The following is an 18,923-nucleotide window of genomic DNA, read 5'->3' on the forward strand; positions in this document are numbered from 1 at the left end:
ATGCAATTTAACGAGGTTGTGAATTGTATGGTGCATTTTGTTTTCATCTAGAATCTTTTTCTTATTTTAATTTTGTATTGTTGATCTATGGAAGTTTGTAAATTTGATGTGTACTCAGGAAATGTTTAAACGATGATGTTCCTCTTTAATCTTATTTAAATTTTTCTTAGTGGCTAATATATATTATTAAGCTAATAAAGTGATTAGTTGTAATAAACGTGGTTGTTTTTTTTCTCGATCGATATGTTACTTGTATATGATATAATAGATTGGATATCTTTTTCGAGGAAACTGTTTTACCAACAGTTGATATATAGCGAAATGTATAAGTACTTTTTATTTGTTAAGATTTTCAAGTAATTTACCATCGTAATGTATCTTATATAATAACATTTTTTTTTATATTATATAAATATGCGCACTTACTTATGTAAACAGGATTGATAAAGATATCGAATCGTTAGATATAAAAATTATTGATTATAATTTTAAAAATACTCAGTCGATAACAATAATTGCCGTGTAAAAGTTTCTTTTGATAAAATTCTAGTTTTTCATTATGAATTATTGATAAGTCAACTTTCCGATAGAGATATTATTTAACGAGGAGGTGCATTTTTTTTCTTTTTTAGATAATTATAAAAGAATCATCAAATAAATCCGTAGGTAATAATTTTCAACATGTTATTTATTTCAAGCGAATTTGAGATAGGTAATTATCGTAATGATTCATTCCATAATACATTCGTATGCGATAATATTGTCGAATTAAACGACATCCTAACGTAGTCGCTTACAGTTGAGTGACGCAAGTGTATTGTGTACGTATAAACTGGTTATGGATATTCGCATCACGCAGAAGAATAATGTTTAATAATATGTACACAGTAAAAATGTAAAATTAATATTACTGACCTTAGAAACAATATAAACCTACGAATTAATGGAACGTTTCTTCTCGTAAAAAATAGATTTCCAGAGCACCATGTTTCGGATAATTTGTTATGTACAATTCTTATAGCTGCGCCGTACCATGGCGTTATAGGGGTAAGAAGATTGTTCATCTTAATGCAACTTACTTCGTTTTCTTCTTATTCTTCTTCTTCCTCACATTTCTTCAAATCGAAGATGTGAACTATCATTATCCTTTCTCTCTCTCTCTCTCTCTCTCTCTCTCTCTCTCTCTCCCTCTCTCTCTTTCTCTCTCTTCTTTTTTTTTCTTTTTTTTAATCGGTTAATGGCGAGATACTGCAGAATATTCTAATAACATGAAATTGCAAAAAAAATATCGAGAAACAAACAAGGAACAGAAACTGACTATTATGTCGGAAAATTTTATGCCCTGTGCTCAGTCTTCGACGTTTTGAAAGAAGAAAATAAAAAAAAGATAGAAATAAAATTAAAAAAAAGAAAAATAAAACAAACAATCAAACAAAAAAAGAAAATCGCATTCCTGCATTGCTTGTAAAAACTTTTATAAATCGGAGTTTATAAAGAGAATATTTATGATTACGAGATAGGACTCCATCTCGGGATCTTTGAATCTTCGGTAAATGTTTCATTAACGAAGCTCAAAAAACCGGAGGATGTCCTCGATTTCCTTTCGACAAATTTATTTTTCCGTATAGTCTCTTCTCCGTTCTCGGATTAATTTGAGGATGACCACCAAACGAGATCGATAACGGGGAAGATGAATGGGTCCATATTTAAAATCAAAGCAAACAGAAATGTCTATTATGTCTGCGATCTAGCAACGAACGAGGCATAAAATTTTTCTCGATAACCGTTGTACCATGGAGGCTCGAAATCTATTCGTCCGTTAACGACGCATTTCTTTTCGAGAGTCCTTGGTCCGGTACTATAGAATAAGTAAAATCACAAGCGTCATAGGGATCCACGTGGAACCCCGTGGTTAGAACGAAACATAAAAAATAGTACTTTTTGTATAGGCATTTTGTATGCGTGTACGTGTACGTGTACGTGTGTATGTGTATGTATACGCAGGCGTGTATACATATTTGTATCGTGTATATGCGTAGGTGTATATTTTTGTATTTATGAACGCGAACTCGTGTATGTAATTTTGATAATACGGTAGTATGTCCTGTGTATGCGCTTATATACTAAAAATCTATATAATATATATATGTACATGTACAACGTCGCTTTATCTTTAAAGATACAACGTCGAAACGAGAAAAAACGTTTAGCGACGTGACGCGAAGCGTACGCTCTCCTTATACTCTTATATCACATATCGTATATAAGAAGGCAGCACGGGTATAGCATATTCATTTTCTTTCTTCCTTTTTTTGTTTCTTTTATTTTATTTTTTTTTCCTTTTCTCGGTTTTTTCCTTTCAAACGTCTTGCTTCTTCGTGAAACATACGCGAAATGTAAATGCTTACACCGAGCAGCGTGTAAAAGTTTCGAGCGCGTCAACGATATCTACTTACATTATTTCTTTCTGATTTTAATTCAGTTTAGTCAAGATCTCGTTTATATCGCTCTCCATTTCGCGCTATCAGACCTTCCGAGGAGTTAAAAACAATATTGCACCGAAGTCAAACACTGCGTGTTTCGTTCGATCGTATGTCGTCGACGACATATATTTCTTCTTTATCAAAAATAATAATCAAATTTTTACATGGTACATATTAGGATTTTGATTGTTTCTATAATTCTCAATTATTTGATAACACGACAGAATTTTTCACAGATTTACGAATAATCGATTAATACCATAATTATGTTCAGGTATGCGTGCGTACCCGTACAAGCGAAGCGATATCTTCAATCTTTCCATATGGTTACTTTCTTTCTCTTCTTTTTTTTCCTTTCTATATATGTATATATGTATATATACACATATACATATATATAGAAATGACAAAAATAACGAACGATCATTCGCTTACCTCATACATATTATCGAAAGAGGAAGGGATCAATTAAAGGTTTACATTTATATCTTCGCTTCGTTCGCTCTCTATATATATTTACATATCAAGTTTTTCACTTCTTTTTTTTTCTTTCTTTTTTCTCGTATCACTTTCGTGCGATTACGATGTCGCTTTCTCCTCGAGGCGAGATCTAAAGAAGAAGCTTCCCGTGTATCTTTTTTCTTTTTCTCTTTTTTTTTTCTTTCCTTTTGTTTATCCTCATGTTACCCTCTAATAAACTTATCGTTTAATAAAGTTAAGAGAAATATTATTCCTAGAGCGGATCACCAGGGAACACGGGGAGAAGATCGACGTGTAATCTTAAAAAGGACTAGGCGGCACTTGAGCATAGGCACTTGGCTCTCGAAGATCATAGAGATTTAGTCCGAACCTAAATTAATAAGGAAAATGTGAAACGATCGTTACAATGTTTTATTCTTGTTATTTTATCAAAGAAAGTTGACAAAATTAAATGGGCAAAAATTATACTCGTCATTAAATTTTTTATGCAATGTATGACTTTATATAATTGTATGACTCCATTGTTTTATAAAAATTTCTTATATAAAAGTTTCTCTATCTTTTTTACGTGAGAAAGAAATTTCGAAAATTTAAAAAAAAATTATTATTTTTTTTTTTCTTTCTTCTTCTTTTTTTTTAGATATATATGTATATATACATATATAGCCTTTATATATCTATGCATTGCAATTGATATGGTCAATAATTAATAATATGATTGATCTTTGCTCGTTCACGTTGTTTTCCTTATAAGTTCATAGGTTCAGACTTCGATTCGGCATCGCACAGACGATGAATGAGGAGTCTCGTTCATTAATATTCTCAAGAAATATTCGAGTACTATCGTATCGCGACTTTTAAATACGATCGTTATACTTTACGAATATCTTACTTAAAATATTATTTTAATTTCGTACACGTCTCCATTAAAGTTCATCGTCGTTATTAATCGATTTAATCGATAGCTTCCTTCAATGCAGTCAACTGTTCCTCACCGAGCTTCACTTTGTCTTGAATCTCACGGGTATCCATTATCAGCTTAGCTTTCATGTTGATAAAATGTTGATAATCGGCAAATTCCTCGTCGTTTAAATATTTTGAAAGGATCGCTGAAACGTTGATGCTGCGCTTATCGATATTCGTCTTCAGAACCTTGGCTTCTTCCAGCTGATCTATCAGCTTATCTCTCTTGCCCTCTAGTATTTTCTACGATCAAAAGAAATTATTTTAATCTAGTATGCAGATACATTGAAAACGATATCAAGGAATACTTTGTATAAATCAAATTATCTTTTCTCATTTTAAAGAGAGATTTTCGGTTAACAAATTTTTTTTATTCTCTAGTTTTCATTTTAAGGATGAATTTTTGACTTGTAAAAAACCATAATTCCCATGAATTTATTCTAACAAAACTATTAATAATTCTAAAATAAATTTTTTTGAACGGGATATAAAGACACTATTAACAAAACTTGAAAATATTTCTTTTATTTTCATTTTTTTTTGTTATTTATTTAAAAGCATATAATTGTGTCGATATTTTAGTAATTGTTGGTGTACTGTATAACATCAGTCGTAGTCATTTTAAAGGTAAAGGTTTGAAAATTAGCCAATTTATGTAAAGAATATAACTATTAAAAGAAAATTAAAACAAAAAGAGAAAAAACTGAAATAAAAATAGTTGGTGAAATAGTACAATTTTATTAATGTAAATTCGATTTTAGATTATTAATAACAATCTTAAAACAAAAAATTAATAAAAAATTAAAATAGTAAATATAATTTCTGTAAAAGATTATAAGAAATTTCATGTATTTTTGATAAAGTTAATCGATTGATTAATCTTTGAGATATTCTACATGTCAAATTAAAAAGTGTAGTTTTCAAAAAAATATATTTATAAATGAACGAGGTCGAAAAACTAATCACGTGCACATTATCTTCTAGATAAGAAAGATTATCAAGATTAGACAAGAAAGATGGTATTATTATTCAGGAGTATATAAGAGTTTCGAGATATATTTCGAATATTATTTGATACTATTGAATTTTAAAACATTTCACTGAACGGTCTCAATTAAACTTTGATAATTTTTCGAATATCATCTATTAACTTTAAGAACATATTTGTGAAACTTTATTTATGCAAAAATAAAAAACTGTATAATACAATCTGTTTGAATACATTTACCGTTTTCGAATTGTACTATCAAACGAGTTATAATTTTATTAATTCTACCCCGTCCCTCTTTTTCTCTCTTTATAAACTTCATCTTTAAAATTGTACAAAAATAAAAAATCGGTTCATTTCATCTGCTACGCGAGAATCTCTCTTTAATATCTCAATGATTTATTTATGTAGAAATTTGTATGAAAAAAATACTATCTTATTGATGAAAAAGACATTACAACGAAAGTAATTAAAAAAAAATTACATTGCCATAATCTTTTTGTAAGAGATTGAATACAAAAGAAAAAAGAAACTAAATTTAATAAAAGAATGAAAAAGAAAAAGATAACCAGAAAGATTAAAAATTTTGATTTCGTGACGATTTCGTGCAATCGCGTGGATTCGAAGGTTAATCAAATTCTTTAATATGAAGAAGAAATAACGGGATAGAAAATTGTAACGGGATAGAAAATCGTGAAGAAAAATGTCGTCCCATTTGACAGGGAAAATACTCACTCTCTCCGCGTGATCGGCCGGCATACCATAAAGGGCGTTCTCAGCACGAGCCAATCTTCCACTAAGACTAAGAAGAAGGCTAGTAATCTTGCCAACTTCCTCAACGTGAAGTCGATACTTGGACGCTTCAGCTGGTCTAGCTGCGGCGGAAATACGCATAGCTACGCGAGCACCGAGGGCTTCGTTTATATCTCCCTCCTCTTTAACAGCCTCTTGTTCAGCCCTTAGGACAACTAGTTTCTTGTCCAATCGCATCACGAGCTCTTCCTGAAACCCGAACGATCCCCTTCCTCGTTAATCGAAGAGTGAAACGAAACGGAATTTTGAGAAAGCTAAAGTCCTCCGCTTTTGCGGAAGAAGAATCGATCTCGGATCGAGATAAATCTAATGAGCAGAACGTGGGCGACCCATAAACTTTCCCCTATTGTCGTTGCTACCGTCTCTGTCCTTATATTCGTGACGTATAAACGAGAAATTGTCGAGTGTGTACATATGTATGTTCCTACACACACACATATATATATACACACATGTGTGTGTGTGTGTGTGTATAAACGTACGTACGTACATACACATATGTATATACATACGTTTAGAAATAACGATGAAAGTCACAGTGATTCCCTTCTATCTCGTTAAGCCAAGTTTCACGGACAGATAGTAACGTATGGATTAAGAATAAAAATTTTTTAATTACCTTCTTCTTTCTGAGATCCGAATTATCCGCTGTAACGACTGCCGTCGTATCTTCCGATCTCGTTGAATCATCGACGCTAACGTCTCGAGAATATCTCGTCAGAAACCTCGCTTTACCTTCGGACGTCGTGAAATATGTCGAAGTGGATGAAAGCGGGCTGCTCGGATCAGCTGACGATGGGGTTACAGGAACCGAAGGTATACTTTCGTGTCTAAAAGAAAAAGAGATTACGTTAATCTTCCAATTTTCTTTTTGTTCGTGTAAACGATAGAATCTTATATGATTTTGTTTCGCTTTTTTTTTATCTTTCATTTTCCAAGTAATCATTGTCAATATTTGTCCTTCATTATCGGAGTTCGATTATCTCTAAGAGACTAAAAAAAAATAAAAATCCTTCCGTGAGTAATCTCGATATCAAGAATAACCAATCGCGAATGTATACATAAGATGCATGAATCAGCGATCGACCAAGTGAATCTTTGCTTGAATAAAGAGAGAAAAAAAAGGTTTACGAGCGGAGATGAAATCATCGAGCGACGTAGAAGGAGCGTAGATCCTTTGAAGTCATCTTTTTTTTTTCTTTCCTTTTCTTTTATTTTTTTTTTCTTGTTTTCATATACCAAGCTATGAATTCATTTATGACGCGGAAGCGAATAATTGCGTAATTTTTGCGGCTCGTTTAATAAAGGAAAAATGTGTTATATTAAAAACCAAGTACTACTCGGAACGCATCTGTTATCGTGCGAACACGTACGATAGTAAATCGTAGACATTGCTCGTTTTTCTTAACGCGAATCTATAAAAGAGGAGAAAGTGATAAAATGAAAGAACGCGTTTGTATCTTGTTAACGCCACGAATGTGCTTTTTCCATCGATGACAAATTGCTGTCGATGCCATCGCACACTATAGCCGATTACGTCTCGTTCGTTTCGCACGTTTCGTGATCGGTATAAGCTAATGAGAAGCGGAAGAGAATTCCGAAGTACCAAAGCGAGTACATTGAATATTTTATTATCACCTCGAAAGCATTCTAATTTTACTAACGTGAAAGTAACAAGCCGAGAGTTGCAACGGATTTCGAAATAACGCGAGTCATTTTGTTATTCGAGCTGATTATCGTGACTACGAAATGCGAGCACAGTTCGAAGTAATTTCTGTTTACAAAGTTTCAACGATGATATTATTAACACAACATTATTGACACATATTAACACATTATTCATTGTATCTGCAACAAGTAAATACGATTTATCAGCTAGGTTTATGATCGAATTAAAATCGTTATTTAAAATAAAGAGAATTTGGAAAAATTGATGATATACGTCTATGAAAATTATAAGCAAACGTTATTGAATGTAATAAACGATGTTATAGGTATAATAACGGCTTATACGATTTTATACTTTAATCATTACGTTGCATGTACAAACACGAGTATACACGTGTCAACAATGTGTTAAGGTCAAATAGAAACGACACTATTGATAATATTCGAGCTACAATGCGATACTTCTCCGAACGTTTCCTCTCCATTTTTGTGCACGGTTGTCGAACTTGGCACGGATACGACAAGCACTACGATTGGCCGCAACGATGCTACCAACTATCCATTCAAGACTGGCAAATAATATGATATCTAGACAACAACCACCGAGTAGTCGCTGCCTGACAATATCATTTATGGTCGCTTACGCAACAATCTTGTGCTCATAGTACTTTCTCCTTAAGCATGCCGGCGGAAGTATTGTCCTCGAATAATCCAGAGAGAGACAAAGTAAGAGAAATAAAAAAGAAGAGAGAGGGAGAGAGAGAGAGGAGAGATGAGATGAAATCGTAAAGTACGAGAAGAAACGATTTTTTATCGATTGAAGGAATTAGAAAAAACAAAGTTCATATATATTCCGTGTTCAGTCAATATTAATCCTCTATAATACGAATTTTCTTTTGAGAAAAAATTGAAATAATATGAAAATAATAATTCTCATTTATTTAATTGTATATTATTTATATATAATATTCATATTATTCAATTTTTTTTATAGAATCCATAAAAAATTATATATAATTTCAAATAAGTATGATATAATTATATTTATTATCACACATATATATATATATATATATATATATATATATACATATACATAATATATATTATGTATATATTACACATAATATGTATTATATATACACATAATATAATATAATTAATGAAATGTGTAATTTCAATGTTACATCGCATTATAGAGAATTAGTTTAGAAAAGCATTCAGTTAACTATCCGATTGAGAGGATGAAATTTCTGCCGATAGGAGGGGAGAGGAGGGAAACGATGGAAAGAAATAGAAAGGTTAGAATTCTCATGGAAATCAAGAGAAATCGCATCTCGAATCGACGCTACCGATCGATCATGCTGTGTGCCGTTCGACGAACTCTCGATAAACGACAATTAAATTCCGGCGTTAATGGAGAGTCATTAATGATGCTCGGCAGGAATCCTGCTGTGTCTACGCCCACGTAAACGTCACTCGTCGGTATAATAAAGAATCATTATGTGTGCGTTCGCTTGGCAGGCAAGAGACAGCAGCACGCGATGTTTCCAAGAGCACGTGCCGAGATCGTCTTCTTCCTTTTCCTTTTTATTTCATTGCTTCTGCTTCCTTCTAGCCGCGGGATATCGTGAACACGGAGAAAATTTCCATCCTTGGCACCGTTCCAAAAGAGCGAACGGGAATCGTCTATAGGGTTTATCGTGATCGCTTACGGTGATTAATTACGCTCGAATGGTAACGTCGATCTTTAAAGTTTCTTTAAAAGCAATTGGGCTTAAGAGTATCACAAAATGATTCTCTTTATCCAAGTGAAAATCAAAGATCTTAAGAGTTGCCGCGATCTAACGGCAGGATCATTCGAAGTAAGGCTTTGAGCTCATTGAAACTAATTAACGCATTTAGCTATGTACGTACGTACGTACGTACGTAGGTATGTATATAGAGGTATGTATACGTAAGTACAACCGGTCGAACTTTAATAGGAATTCGGTAGAAAAAAAAAACTCTCCATAGTGAGAGCGTACCGATAAAAAACCGATACCGAATCTTTATTAGCGGTGTAAAAGATACATTCCACCTATATATACAGTAACACCAAATGCTCCTATCACGATGTCCATAAATTTTCTACCGCTAATTGCGAAAGCAGAAGAAAAATTTTTCAACTAATTTGATTATCAATTGTGTTACGTTGCATTCTATTTCCTTCATACATACGTATATACGCGTATACTGCTACTATTATTGCTATTACTATTACTGCTACTACTATACAACTACTATCACCGTAATTATCATTATATTATTATTATTGTTATTGAATATGTTTGTAGTTCAAACAGGTTCCTTACTCTTTAAGTTATCCTTACTCTTCAACGATCATGTTATATTTTGTAAACAGATACGTTCCTACTATAGCATCAAAATTATAATAAACCAACATATTGTGAAAACAAAACTGATTAAATTTAAATCTACGCAAACATTCAATGAAAAGCTGTCATTTTAGAATTTAAACGTTTCTTTCCTAATATCCTATAGAGATATCCCTATATCGCCGAGTTCTTAACGCTAGAAGGAAAAATAAACCAGCGTACGTAAGTACATACATATACGTAGAAATCGCAACTAGTCACGTTTAAATTTAGAAACAAGTACGAAGAAAACTTGTTACTTTCAGGAATCGATCACATCCGTTGATAAATATCGATTGACAAAGAAACAATAAGTAGGATATAATTGCGATGTAATTTATGAAGAATTTATTCTTTCGAAATTACTAGACGAAATTACTTATTAAATATTTTTATTAAGATTTTAATAAATAACTCACTTTTTCTCATCGTCATCTGCATTCACAACGCAAGAGGCCATCGACTCCTCAAGGGAGAGTCGCTGCCTCGGTCTTGACTGCAAGGTCGCTTCCACCCTAAAGAGACCGGAAACGTAGTCGGTGGGTTTCTTGTGCTCCGGCACTGGAACTGATAAGAAAAGAATAAAAAAAAAAAAGAAAAAATGAGTTGAGTCGAGCAAACAGTCAGTTTGAAATAAGGGAAGGGAGAAGGTTTCGCTTCGCGCTCTCGCTCCCTTTGTTCGTTCAGTGTTTCACGCTCGAGAAGTTTACGCGCGTACTGCATAGAAGCCATAAAGAGACGGGGACTGTTGCATCTAGTATCACGAGTACGAGTACGAGTGCGAGCACGCGAGAAAGAGAGAGAGAGCAATGACGTATAATTGAATAACGCGACCGGGGTCGTTGATTCGTTTAACGCTTATTAAAATAAAGGGTCGTCGCTCTGGTGCCACTAATACTACGCGTCATTTCTCCTCCCCCTCTCCCCTCCTCCCTTATCACTTACTCGCTCTAACGCGTAGTACACGTGTACGAAGCTCGATCAATTATCCTACGTACTATTATATATATGTAGACAACAACATAACACGATATGTATACATTACCGAATGAAAGTATAATAAGCTAAAGAAATTTTCTAAATTTAATCAATGATAGATATAATCAATAATTAATGTTTATTTTATTATATTGAGAAGAGTATAATCGAAAATTAACGATTTTTCTATATATCCAAATAAATTTGTTGATAAACGAAATAATATAGCACGTAGTGTATTTACTGTTATGTTATAATCGTTAAATCTTTGATACGCATAAACGTATTTGATTCTTTTTTATAACGTTCGTTGTAGTTGTTGTTTGAAATATAAATTGTTTATAAGCGCGTAATAAATTAATCGAAGATTCAAATAATACTTGCATTAAAGAAACGTAAATGTTGTATTTCGTGTTTAAAAATTAATCCAAGTAAAAAAAGTTATATATAATTTATTGAAAAATGCGAGTAAACATGGCCTGACCTTCGTTATTATCTTTTGGCGATAAACGTAAAATTATACGAACAACATTGAAAGCAATAAAGAGGCACTGATGTAACGCGTAGGTAGATTATACCGAAGCCGAACAAAGGACATTATTACGAGCCCCGTAGACTAATCGACTTAACTTCTATAATATCTGTATGGGTAAAACGAGAATAGAATTTGTTCGAAATAAGTTTTACCTAGAATGGGGACCAATTTGTCGTTCGGACTTAGTTGACTGGCGAGATCTCTGCTGAGTTCTTCGCACTCGATCTCCTCCGGTAATTTTTTCCTCGGTTCCGGTAGAAGAGGTTCCTCTTGTTTGACAACGTTTTGTTCTGCGGTTTGTTCCATGAGATCGGTCTGTGATGCCGCGTCACTGGTAGCCGCGTTAACTCTGAGAACTACTTCGGTACGTTGTACCAAAGTCAAGCCTTCAATGCCAGGTTGAGGAGAGACGCAAGGAGAAGTGGTTGATGATGAAGGTTTCTTATCTTGTTCATCGACGGGTGAGTTTCTAGGTGAGGACGAGGTGGAGGATTTGGATACACTTGAGATCGAGGATGACGACGACGAGGACGATGATGATGAAGACGAAGACGAAGACGAAGAGGAATTCGAAGAGAATCTACTTCCCGTCGATCTTGATTTTGAACTACTGGACGATCTCTCCGTTCTCTCTGTTCTAGGATTCTCGGTTTCTCTCGTTTGGCACGAACGCTGATTCGATGATTGACCAGCAGAATTGGATCCGTTCCAAGAGACTGTACTATCCGTTTGAGTTGGACTCGAAACTTTCCTTTGATCGGTGGAGCCTTCCTCTCTAGTTGGGGAATTCGGTGTACTCTTGGTTGGTGTTCCATAAGTCAAGATTCGAGGAGATGACGTGGGATCGGTCGATCTACCGGAAGAGGAGGAGCTCGAACAGCTTCCGGATCTTCGTGGGATTGCTCCTCTTGGACTTCCTCTTTCCGGAGATCTTGGTGGTGAACTACTTGGCGGTGGTGGTTTGTCATGATGAGACATCGATTCTACCGCTTTCTGAACGACAACATTTTCCTGTCCTCTCGACCAGCAATTACCCGTCATGTTGGTAATCGTAGTAGTCATCGAGGAGGTCGTCGTGCTTACCGTGTACGAGCACATTGTACCGGTCGATGTACTTCCTCCATTGGATCGTTTCTCGTTCCTACGGTTCAGTAGTTCGATATTTTGCGAGGTCATTTCGATCGTTGCGCTTCTTTCGCGGAAGAAATCCTCACCGACTGCTGGTTGAGAACCACTGTCCACATTACGAAGTTGTTTCTAGAAAAACGAAACAAAAGTACGTTCTAGTATAGTGTTTACGTTTAAGAATAAGATTACCATTAATTATTGGATTGTCCGGAATGTTACTATTGTCTCTACATGCGTATTGAAACATATACGTAAAAGTATTAGCTTCTGCCTACAACTGTATTGAATCCAAAAATTATAACAAGTCTTTATTAACTGTACATTTTAAACGTCTTTATTAACTGTACATTTTACGTTTTAAACTATACATTTTATCTTGTTAAATTTTGTGATTTATTCCTGAATAACAATGTTATGATCCGAAATATTTTACCTCTCTGTTTTCTGACAAGGGCTCGCAACTGGCAGCTAATTTTCTACGTTCTCGTTCCAATTGTCTGTTTCTATCGTTGAGAACCTCGACGCTTTGGGGAGACAATCGTTCTCTTCGTTGCTCATAATCGTGCCTCTTTTCCTGATATCTTTTCTCTTGGTGATGATGATGGTGATGATGATGATGTCGATCCTCTAGGTTGTCATTGTTGTTGTTCTCATTGGTACGTGTTCTAGCGTCAGCGATTTGAAGTTTCTTAGTTAATTCATGAGATAATTTTCCAATCGATTCGACGGAGTGTTGATGCTGTTGGTTCGCTTTTTCTTCTAGTCGATGATGAAGAGCATCGACACTATGGGATTTGGCAAGTTCGTGTGATTGTTGTTGTTGCTGTTGTTGTTGATGACTATTATGATGATGATGATGATGGTGCTGTAATGGATGATGTGGCGTGACACGTAGCAGAACCGGATCATCGTGATCCCGTGGAGGTGGCCAATCTTCTAAACGAGAGGTCGGAGACATCGTTCTTTTGTAGCTACCCTCGCTATCAGGGGCGCCACGTTCTCTTCTATACGCCAAGTAAGAAGCCTTTGATTGGCTTCTGAAAAAAAAGACAAACGTAAAACTGGATTAGTCAGGATTTTCTCGAAGATTTAAATATCCAACAATGCTATTAGATTTAACGATTTGTGCTTAGTGAATAATTATTTTCAAGTATTACTTTATCTTCTTTTGTTAGTTATTTTTAAACAAATAATATTTCTTAAATAAATGGAATAAAACTTTTTGATCAACTTATTTCAACGTGTACTCTTCTAATCTTCTATAAACTTATTTTTGTTAGTCTCTACAAAAAAAAATATATATATATATAGTTAAAAGAAAATATTTATATATATATATATATATATATATATATATATATATATATAGAAAATTAAAATATAATTAAATCAAATAAAGTTAAAAAAAATATATAGAAAGTTATAATATTATTCATATTAGTATAATTTATATAATTTAAAAATATTGAAAACTTCTAATATGAAGAAAGAATTAATTTTATTGCGATAAAATGAAACAATACTTATTAAATACAGATATAAGTATAAATTTGGGACTTTAAAGTTACATAGTATTATTTATTTATTATGATAAAGTATACATTGAACCGATTAATTTCTTTGTTTTACTTTGTATGCAAAATATATCGATTATATTTAAAATGATTTGAAAATTAACCCATTGTGATCGTATTTCTCTCAGATATATGTATACATAGGTTATACATCAGTTGAAATTAGTTTTCATTGTACAGTGCCACAGATAAGTGTATCGATTAGACAAATCAGTGTAAGTTATACCGTAGGTTATATTTGAAATTCATGTATGTTCATAGCATAGAAAGGGTTAATAGTGCATCTTTTAATACAATATTAACTGTCCAATCACGTTTTTTGGTAAGCGGCTGTTGCCTTTGATTCTTTCTGTAATCTGGAATGCAACGACGTGCTCTGAAAATAAGATAGTCGTTCTTAAAACACAATTCCCATGTTCGTTCACGTAATCCAAAAACACGCGTTTACCGTGAACGCATTTAAATAATATGTATTTTCAATTGCTCTGTTGACTTTATACAAATTCAAATTAAAATATATTACAAATAACATAATAACCGTAAGTACAAAAAAAATATATATATATAATCTTAAATTAATTTAATTAAAAATTAATTTATTATTATATACATATATATAATGATAATATAGGTATATATAATAAAATATCATTTAAATGGCATAATGTTTCAATTAAAGTTATTGAATAATAATGTCTGTCGTGGATTTATTAAAGTGTCGATTATGTGCATTAATTTTCGCACGTTGAATTATATGTTAACAAATTTTCGAACTATTCATAAAGGAAACAAAGAGACCTTTGGTGCTGACAGGAGAATAAAAGGGAGCCATTGTTCGATGTGATGTTTGTGCGCAACAATACAAATGCATTTCCGATGATTAATCGTTTGACAGTATTGATTAATAGTCGATCAAAACATCGACCGTAATATAAATCCGTGAGAGACCTCAGGGTCTCGAGGCATCGACGACCGTATTAAGATGAAAAGGACGTTTAATCGGTACCGGATATGGGGTAGCGTTGCAGCATAGAATTTTAATTCATTCTTCTATTCGACGTTCCCACAGATGCTTTTCCTTCTTCCTTACACGAAACTTTCTGTACACGCACATCCATAATAACATTTATAATGATTAGAATGCATAATGTAAGTCGATAAATAAATTACTGAAATGAGTTGATTCAAAATAAATATATATGTATACCATATGCATATAATTTTTATATATAAAATCATATTTATATTTACATATATATTATATATATTATATATATATTATATAATTCAATCTTATTTATCTTATCATTTTTTGAATTATATATATATATATCATTTTTAATCTTCTGAAAACTATAGGAAGAGGATATAGAAGAAGATTAGAAATAGATATCGCTCTTTGCATATACAAATTATTATTACTTAGGAAATATTAGAGATTTTTATCGAATGTTCGAATAAAATTGAATCGATAAATCGTGAAAGTAGAAAGACTGGATCGCCGCTACTGGAATTAACGCTTTTTTTTTTACGTTTGCAAGGAATGCAGGACGATCATCGATCGTGCATATGAACGAGATCAAGAAGCCGTGTAAAATTTCTACGCTCGCGAGCAACGTCCGCTTCTTAAAAGCAAACCTTCTTTGACTGTAATCGTCCAGGCGAAACGAATACTTGCCATACATGTATCCTCTCGAGATTTATCATTGCTGTTAGTGATAAGAACAGATAAGAAAGAGTAAGACAAAATTTAACTATTTTTTTTTCAACGAACCTGACGTCCAGACGATTTAGCATATTACGATGGATTTCCTACTAGGAAGATATATATTTAAGATCGATGTGAAATCCAGTTGCCCTGGAGCAAATCGATCATGATATAATTTCTCGATCCTATGAGCCCAAATTAGCTTCCATCAATTTAATCCTACATTTCCATACCATTCCATTCTTTTTCTTTCTTTTTTATTTCTTTCGTTTTTTTTTCTTTGTTGCTATTCAACAAACAACCATTCCATCTTAATGGATTCATCTCCGAACGATAATAAACAAGGATCGAACGTAATCTGTCGTAATTATCATTCGTCACGGACAGCTCCTTCGTTCCTCTTAATAACTTCTTTATACACACGCAGACTCCTTTAACGATCTCGTCTATTATTTTTTTTCTTTTTTTTTTTTCAATCAACCGTCCTGTTTCGTCCCCCGTAACGAAACGTTCCACTTTCGTCTCTTTCGATCTACGAAAGTATTCTTCCATATATGTACGAGAGGCTTCGGTGTTCTTCTTACGATCTCTCTCTCTCTCTCTCTCTCTCTCTCTCTTTCTCTCTCTCTCTTTCTCTTTCTCTCTCTCTCTCTTTCTCTCTCATAGCTTCATTCGAACAAAATTTCAAGAAAGTTTCTTAGGAAGGAAGGACGAAAGTAAAATTTGCGTTCGGATTCTAATCACGCGAAGAGGTCGAGACGTGAAATCGTGTCGGGCGGTGGTTCTACCTTCTTTGCAACATATACATACATACAGACATACATAGATACATATATATATATATACATACATACATACATACATACATACATACATACATACATATATATACATACATATATACATACATACATATATACATACATACGTACATACATACATACATATACATATATTTCTTTTCTTATCGGCAAACTGGAAGAACCGTTGTTACACGTGCTCCGAAGAAAATCTATTCGAGACACGTCACTATACGCGCGTCGTCTTTGAAAGACATACAGGGACAGAACATCGCGTCCTTCGACGAGTCCGTCATTACCGGTGAACTGGTGGCTAACGAAAGAAAAACATGTCACCAGGTATATGTGCGTGTGTGTGTATACACATATATATGTATGTATATATGTACATATGTGTATATGTATACGTATATATATGTGTATATATATATATATATATATATATATATATATATATATATATATATATGGTCCGATGTTCTACTAACGGCGCCAAAGAGTAAGTAAGCTCTTGAGATGGCACGATGATGAAGTTTAAACGAGTCGTGCTAGAGAACTTTGTTTCTTTGCGCAATAACGTCTACTAAACGTTACCACGATTTGTTATATAGGGTGTCTCGATATTTACCTATCTTATTTGTTAACACATTAGATAGGTATATGCGACCAATAGAAAATTCCGTTTTTATTTGGTCTCCGTCTTTACTGCGAATAAAAACAATTTTAAATAAATCAGATTAATTTGTTTACATACGTGTCGTTTCGTTTTAGAACGTTGTTTAACTGATTTATTTTTATGAAAAATATCTTTACATTAAATTGTTGTACTGAATCTAATTGAGTTTTCTTTTTCCTATTTGTATATCGTATTTTGTAAAAATCGATACATTTCGATATGCTTATGCGGATTCTATCATATAATTGCATTTTGTAAAGAAATTTGTTTTCAATGAGATCACTCACTTTAATTAATTTAGAAATAATATATCTGTTACGTATTATAAGTATATTACAATTAATTTTTTCTCTTGCAATAAACGAAATCATTAAAAAATCCTTTTCTCAATAATTTCGAACTTTTAATAGTTATGAGTATAAATTAAGAAATTTCATTAAATTTGGACCACTTCAAACATTAGGTGAATTATAGCGGTTTAAAGTGTACTTTGCGTAATCATCAAAAATAACCTCCGTGGTAAGAGATTAATAAAGTACAAAATAACCCGCATATAATACGTTAACCTTGAGGAAATTGCGTTCTTAAATATTCGTTATAGAATCGCCTTGTTACAATTATTCAAAGATTATGTTATAAACTATTCGAATACATGACAAATGTTTATTTTCATCGAAATAGTTATAATTCGTATATAAAAAAAATTTCAATATTACATTTTTTCGATTGTTAGAAAAACATAAATCGTAAAAAAGAATTTTTGCATTTATACACCGAATTAATGGCAACCTTCGCAGGATTAATATGTTGATAACAAAGATAAGAAGTATTTATCTTGTTATATATAACCGTTCAATGAAAATAAATGAAAGACCCAAGTGTTCGTCGATATCTTTTTTCGTTTGTGTACAAATCGATTTTTTCCGTTTTGACGAAAATAAATCGAAACACCTTGTAAATGTATTTATCAACGATAATGTCATAACTAAGCCAGAAAAAATTTCTTTAATTTATTAACGATTCAGTACCATTGTTAAGAAAGGGAACAAACCTCGATCTAACGATAAGGATGAACGTTCGATATTGACCAACGAATCGGAACACGAAATGGGAAGAAAGTACACCTAAACACGATAATAATCTATCTAAAGAATACCTTATGTAATTTGCTTTGATGTTATGCAACAAGTGTATGTGCACGACAGTGGGATATATATATATACACATATATACGTATATATAATTTTTTAAGTATATAGAATTATGTAAGTGCGTGGTTAGAGATAAAAATATCAACCATAAGAGACCACAGGAGAGCGTTTCCTGTTAATGTATATTCGATATAATAATCTTTCCGAGACACGATCAACATTCTAGTATTAAAAGTATGTCGCGAAGAAAAAATTAATTTCTCTATCTCTCTCTCTCTTTTTTTCTTTTTTTTTTACTTTTTAATTTCATTTACGAGGAACACGAATGGCCGTATCTTTAAGAACGAGCATCGAACATAAATTTCATTTCAATTTTTTGCTAGCACGAAGATTATCATCTCGCTCGATCGTAAAAAAGAAAAAAAAAACGAAGGGAACGAAAAAGAAGAAGAAAACAAAAGAAAGAAAAAGGAAAAAGAAAAGATAATGTAATATGCATAAAGGAAGAGTGGGCGACCGATTTATATAATTTATCGGTAAGATGAACATCGTTCGACCGGT

General features: G+C 32.9%; 1 protein-coding gene across 5 annotated transcripts in view; it reads right to left on the reverse strand.

The window, feature by feature from the left end:
- Positions 1-670: 670 nt before the first annotated feature.
- LOC127071817 (serine/arginine repetitive matrix protein 2) overlaps positions 671-18,923 on the reverse strand; it is a 243,704-nt gene continuing 225,451 nt past the window's right edge. For all 5 annotated transcript variants that reach the window (XM_051011521.1, XM_051011520.1, XM_051011524.1 and 2 more), the window contains 6 exons: positions 12,887-13,490; positions 11,478-12,582; positions 10,232-10,379; positions 6,347-6,557; positions 5,650-5,916; positions 671-4,169 (listed from right to left, as the gene is read on the reverse strand). In XM_051011521.1, coding sequence (XP_050867478.1) covers positions 3,918-4,169; positions 5,650-5,916; positions 6,347-6,557; positions 10,232-10,379; positions 11,478-12,582; positions 12,887-13,490 — 2,587 coding nt within the window. In that variant the 3' untranslated portion in view covers positions 671-3,917. The remainder of the gene's footprint in view (positions 4,170-5,649; positions 5,917-6,346; positions 6,558-10,231; positions 10,380-11,477; positions 12,583-12,886; positions 13,491-18,923) is intronic.

This window comes from Vespula vulgaris, chromosome 23 (genome assembly GCF_905475345.1).
Source record: "Vespula vulgaris chromosome 23, iyVesVulg1.1, whole genome shotgun sequence".
NCBI lineage: Eukaryota > Metazoa > Arthropoda > Insecta > Hymenoptera > Vespidae > Vespula > Vespula vulgaris.